At 25.1% G+C, this 5734-nt stretch overlaps 3 protein-coding genes across 3 annotated transcripts in view, besides 6 other annotated features; 1 reads left to right on the top strand and 2 right to left on the bottom strand.

Moving 5' to 3' along the window:
- Nucleotides 1-1229, bottom strand: part of EDI_193340 (uncharacterized protein) — a gene marked incomplete at both ends in the record, with an annotated part of 1357 nt that extends 128 nt beyond the window's left edge. Inside the window, 2 exons of the mRNA XM_001733379.1 lie at nucleotides 1-971; nucleotides 1072-1229. The exon at nucleotides 1-971 is cut by the window's left edge and continues 128 nt beyond it. Coding sequence (XP_001733431.1) covers nucleotides 1-971; nucleotides 1072-1229 — 1129 coding nt within the window. The remainder of the gene's footprint in view (nucleotides 972-1071) is intronic.
- Nucleotides 1230-1771: 542 nt separating this feature from the next.
- On the top strand, nucleotides 1772-2118 carry EDI_193330 (uncharacterized protein; the record flags this gene model as incomplete). Its single annotated transcript, XM_001738596.1, has 2 exons — nucleotides 1772-1867; nucleotides 1915-2118. The coding sequence occupies 2 exons, from the start codon at nucleotides 1772-1774 to the stop codon at nucleotides 2116-2118; spliced, it is 300 nt and encodes a 99-aa protein (XP_001738648.1).
- A 208-nt stretch (nucleotides 2119-2326) lies between these two features.
- Nucleotides 2327-2363: a sequence feature (AT_rich).
- Nucleotides 2364-2720: 357 nt separating this feature from the next.
- Nucleotides 2721-2761: a sequence feature (AT_rich).
- Nucleotides 2762-2984: 223 nt separating this feature from the next.
- Nucleotides 2985-3084: a microsatellite.
- A 68-nt stretch (nucleotides 3085-3152) lies between these two features.
- EDI_193320 (uncharacterized protein) lies at nucleotides 3153-4703 on the bottom strand (the record flags this gene model as incomplete). Its single annotated transcript, XM_001738595.1, has 2 exons — nucleotides 3153-4365; nucleotides 4435-4703. The coding sequence occupies 2 exons, from the start codon at nucleotides 4701-4703 to the stop codon at nucleotides 3153-3155; spliced, it is 1482 nt and encodes a 493-aa protein (XP_001738647.1).
- Nucleotides 4704-4970: 267 nt separating this feature from the next.
- Nucleotides 4971-5007: a sequence feature (AT_rich).
- Nucleotides 5008-5153: 146 nt separating this feature from the next.
- Nucleotides 5154-5196: a sequence feature (AT_rich).
- Nucleotides 5197-5545: 349 nt separating this feature from the next.
- Nucleotides 5546-5597: a sequence feature (AT_rich).
- The last annotated feature ends 137 nt before the right edge of the window (nucleotides 5598-5734 follow it).

The raw sequence follows: 5734 nt of genomic DNA, 5'->3' as shown, positions 1-5734 counted from the left end.
CTGATTCTTCTTCAATTATAGTCTTTCCATTATCATTCTTTAGAAGCATCATATAATGAGTCTTAGTAGAGTTTTGAACTAATACTAGTAAATCTGGATATGAGTCAATATTATAATCTCCCATTGAGATAAAACTTAATCCCTTTTCTATAACTAATTCAATTCCATTTGGTAGAATATACTCAATAGAATTTCCACCTTCAAATTGATAATCTTCATCAGCAACACACATTTCAGTTTGTGATCTGCATGATGAATCAGATTTTACAAAAGACTTACACACAGTTTTTTGTTTGTTGTATTGGATATGAATTATATTTTTCATTGACCAAAGTAAATCAATATTTCCATCTCTATCAAAGTCATTGACTAAAATATTGTCAATAGTTCCATTTATCTTAATAGTTCTACTTAAAGAATAATTTAATACTTTATAATCACCTGATTCTTTAGTAGTTTGTGTAGTATAAATTTGAATTTCATGTTTTCCTTTATTGTTAACAACAAATAATAAATCAGAACGACAATCTCCATTAATATCTGCCATAGTAATTGGGAATGTAGCATCGTATGTTGGGAATATATACTCATTACTTTCTTTAAAGCTTTTATCTCCTTTATTCATCCAAACACTAGTAGTTTTTTTAGAATTTAAACTAATAAGGTCAATGTAATTATCTCCATTAACATCAAAAGCAGTAGCTTCTCCATACAACGAAATTGGTTGAGCACATACCAATTTATCATTAGTATGATAACAAAGGTATGTTGGATATATATTATTTTTGAACGTTTGGACAATAAACGATGTTTCTCCATTAAACAAAAAATCTCCAGCAATGACATTTATAATAGTTTCGTTAAATGTCAATAATGTTTTAAATTCCTCATATTTAATTGTTTTACCAGAACTATTTTCTTTAACTAATTTAATTGATTTCTTATCTGAACTGAGTACAATAATTTCTATTCTATACAATTATTACTTCTTATTATTTCTCTTTATTTGGACCATATCCCCATTTATTTAAAACAGGTTATTCAAGTCCTTATTAATCGAAATCAACAAACTGTCTATCATCATCATAATCTGCAAATCCAACTATTTCTCCTTCAAATGACCAATCATTTTCTGTGCAAAAATTTGCTTTACAACTACTTTTCTTTTGGAAAGGTGTCCAAACACTTGCCAAACAACAACCTAAAAAGAAAAGAAAGATTATTTTCATTTTATTCTCCAAGATTTTCGATTATGTTTTTTCAAGATTTCTAAATTATTAGATTATGTAAAGACAACCTGATTTAAACATGTAATAGTGAATCTAAAAGACAATTTGTTTAATAACCTAACTACCTGAGCAACACCAACAAAAAAACACCATGAAACTAGATATCAGTTCTTTTTCTTCTAAATAATAACACATTTGGCTCTGGCTTAAAAATGTCATAATGAACCCATCCAACACTTTGTTGTATTCCTAGTTTCCTCCACTCATCCTCAGTCATTAAATGATCTTTTATAAGTTTTGCTGCCATTTCATCAGGAAGAATTACGTGTCTATTAAATAAGTTTAGTCATTGCGTTAGTGTAAAAGAACAAACCTATACTCGTATTGGTCATCCTTATATCTATCAGAGTAGTATGGGTCTTTTGACATGATAAGAATGAATCAAAAAAATAAAAGTATAAAGTAAATGAAAGGTTCTGACGTTGTTCCACGTTTTTTTTTGTTTATCAAATTCTTTTTCTATTTTAATTTTTGTTATCACAATGACTACTATTCAGTTGTATAACCAACTTGTTCCTTGTGGCAATTCTATTGAGTTCAAGGACATTGAAGATGGAGTGTCTCTCTTTATTAAAAACGTTTGGTGAAGTGGTTATTTAAGTGAAAAGAAAAATTAAACATTTAGATTGCATTGTTCCCAACAAAAGAAAGAGACAGTTATGCACAGTTGTACATTTATGAAAATGAAAAGAAGATCATGTTATATCGTTTGGATGAACAAACAAACCCAAATCAAGTTTGCATGATGATGCTTATTGAAAAAGGAAAATCAAAACAATTGTTTATTGAAGGAAAAGGTCAAGTTCAATTAATAGGGTATTTAGTTTAATTGAGTAATAGTTGTCTATTTATGATGTTGCATAGTTCGTAGGATTGATAGAAATAATCATATCAATAGAATTACTAAGCAAATAATCTTCCACTGGGTTATAAACCAAAACACACTCTTCTGATGAATGTCATTTTTGTGAAGTGGAATAAATAAAAAGAGTTTTTTTAGGGTTCTTATAAACAAAATAATAGTTGTTTTACATAACATTTTAAATAAATAATAAAGAAATAATTCTTAAAATAGAGAAAGAAAGGAAGAATTGTTTTATTTAATAGTGGTAGTTAAAAAAAGTTAAAAATAATTTAATACACTAGTCAATGTGATAAGTCAATTAATGAGAATAAATAAGATAAATGACATTAAAAAATACTAATTCATTAAGAATATCTTTAATGTTATTTGTTAGAATTTTTGTAAGTGTATTTTATTTCTTTTTGTAAATTTTATAAGTTAGTTTTACAAACAATTAATATCCTTTTTGTTACCAAGAACCAATTAATATTGATATTTTTTAAATAGCAAGAGTTTATAAATTCTGTAGATGATACTAAACTTATAAAACGTATCTTTATTCATATGATAGAACCTACAAAGATTCGATAATTAAAATATAATAAAAAATGTTTAATATTAAAAAATAGACGTATACCTTTCTTATTTTGATGTATAAATGAGCAAAATAGATTCTATAAAATATGAGAGAGCCTTTATAAGTTTCTTCTAACAAAATTAAATTAATTTGATACTTTACTTTGAAGTTTTTAGAGCTTTATAAGAAATCATTGCTGCATTTACTTGTTTTTTATAATAAGAAAGAATTGTTTTGAGTATTAGTTCTACAAATAAAATGAAATCATTCAATTTTTCATTCAATTTTATTATTTTTAATTAATAAAATTGTTATTATTTTTAATATATTTTGTTCCACTTCATTTTATTCACACTCTTTCTTTTTTATTCTATAAAATTCAAATAGATAACAGTTATAGAAATTCTTATTCTTAAAAAAAACACACCAAATATAATGTTAATTAGAGCTTTCCTAATATAAATCCAAAATGTAATGTATTACCTTCCAAATACATTCCTTCAATAGGTGTTCCCTTCATAATATTATTTTTAAGAAATTGATAGACAACACTGTTGATTCTTCCTAGTTTAGTTTCTAAGTTTTCAATAATTTTTATATGTTCATCTTTTACTCTTACACAATTACATAAACTATCCATTAATTCTTGCTTAATATCTCTCATACAAACAGATGCTTGGACAAATGCTTTTTTATTCATTGTAACTCTTCCAAAACAATCTCCACAACTTTCTAGTGATGCATTAACTAACTTAACAGGTAATAATTCTCCTGTTAATTCAAACATTTGATGAAGATTTTTTCTCATATTCTTTTCACATTTTACTTCAAAGCTTGACACATTAAATTCTGTGTTTGAGTTTCTTCCCATTGAAATAGAATTACTTTCAATGCTTTTCAACCACTCACTATATTTCTCACATTCTTCCTTTAAATTTACACAAACTCTCCTTAATATTGGCTTTTCACATCCATGAATCATCCACCCCCAATCTGTTTCACAATCTGCTGTAATATCCATCCATACTGATGCATTTTGAGAAGACTCATATCTAGAAATTTCGTCTAATAAATCTATTTCATTTTGAGACAAACCTTGCTCATAACAAAAATCTAACAAGTTGAAGATGATATCAGAAATACTACCAGTAATAATAAAAGTAAGTTCTCTTAAATCGTGTTGAACATAAACTTCAACAGTCCTTTTTGTTTTGTTAGTATCTTTTAATACTGTGTTAAACCAATTAAAGAAATAATCTCCACAATCTTTAAACCATTCAAATGAGTTCGTAACTTCATGTAATTTTTCTAACATTTCAATATAAGAATGAGGATAATAATTTGACTCATCTAATTTTATTGAAGGGAACAAAGGAGTTTGAGGACCTCCTCTTTGTCTTGGAGTTAAAGAAAAGTTATGAGTCTTACAATATGAAGGTCTGCCAGTTGACCAAGTAGTTGTTTTTTCCTTTGGTGAATAGACAATATCTGAAGCGACATTTGAAGGAATTTTGATTTGAGATATATTAATCTTATTAACTTTAACAGAAGGAACGAATTTTTTAAAAGATTGAATCATTTTAGTTATTGGCTGAATGATTTGGCTTTGAAGAGTTCTGTCATTTGATACATAAATTAAAAACTCTCTTTGTCCCCTAAAAATTAAAACAAGTCTCTCTTAGGGTATAGCAAATTATCTTAAAAAAAATGATATTTAAACAAACTTGTCATTGAAAGAATTTATTGAAACATAATATTTTTCCTTAGCAACATGAAGGTCTTCTCTTTCTTTAATTATTGTTGAAGGAGAAATTTGAATACAGCCTTTTGCTTCTGTAGCATTTTGAGAGGTGAAATAAAACAATTTATTTGTAGTTAAAACAAACCATCTTCTTTTAATTGTTTTAACTTTTCCACCTTCTTTCCATCCCCAAAACACAGATATTTGTGGGTCAATAGAATTTGCAGTAATATGAAGAGTGTTTTCAGACATGTAATAATATTTAGAGTTCTGATATTTGACCGTGAGAAATCTAAACTTCTTTATTTAGATTTTAAAAAATATACAACATATTCCTTTTTTAGCTTCACTCTTCTTTTATCAAATCTTTTATAAAGAATTTTTCTTTTTTCTTTTTTTTTAATTCAAATGAAATAAGAAATGATGAAGAAATGAAATAATAATCATTGTAAATAAATAACATGAATAGAAAATTATAACCAAAAAAATTACTTTTTGTTTTGAAAAACCATAACCCACTAAATTTAATTATAAAGAATTAGTTATTAATTAATATGATAAAGAACGTTAATAAATCGTTCTATTGAATCAAAAAATAAAAATCGAACTTTAATTTTTTTCTTTTTATTTTTCGAAATCATTACTAATTTTTTTTCGTTCAATTTTTATTTTCTTTATCAAAACATATAATTAATAACTCAGTAAAAAAATATTATTATTAAAATACTCAATATTTTATTTTAAACCATTCAACGTTTTATTCTTTGGATAAAGTAATCTTAGTGATAATATCACTTTGTTTTGTATTTAGTAAGTAATCAGATTCTTGACTATTATTTTTAATAAACAAAAAACCCTTTAAAGAAGTAAAAATTAACTACTAATCTACCTTTCAACTTTATTTTTGTATTATTTATACCATATTAACCTTATTAAAAGCATCTCTCTATATTATACCTTAACACTATGTCTATTATCCCATTTGTTTAATAACTTATTCTTTTTATATCTTCTAATTAAAAATAAAATTGATTTTCTTTTTCCTATTAAATTTCTTTAAATGAATTAAAAGTATAAGAATAAGAACTTATCCGTTAATTATTTTTAAGTTTTTAATACAAAATGTTTGAAAAATAATTATATTTTCTCTACAAATAAGACTTCTTTACTATGAGCTAAAATACAAACACAAAATCTACAGACTTTTAACTAAATTTTTCAAATTATATTGAATTAACATCTAACTAAATAGCAAACAATGGTATGAGTTTATTTAGAACAAA

The sequence above is a fragment of the Entamoeba dispar genome, genomic scaffold, assembly GCF_000209125.1.
Source record: "Entamoeba dispar SAW760 scf_1105229461543 genomic scaffold, whole genome shotgun sequence".
NCBI lineage: Eukaryota > Evosea > Mastigamoebida > Endamoebidae > Entamoeba > Entamoeba dispar.
Note: the sequence above shows the minus strand (reverse complement) of the source record. Positions and strands in the feature narration are given on the sequence as shown.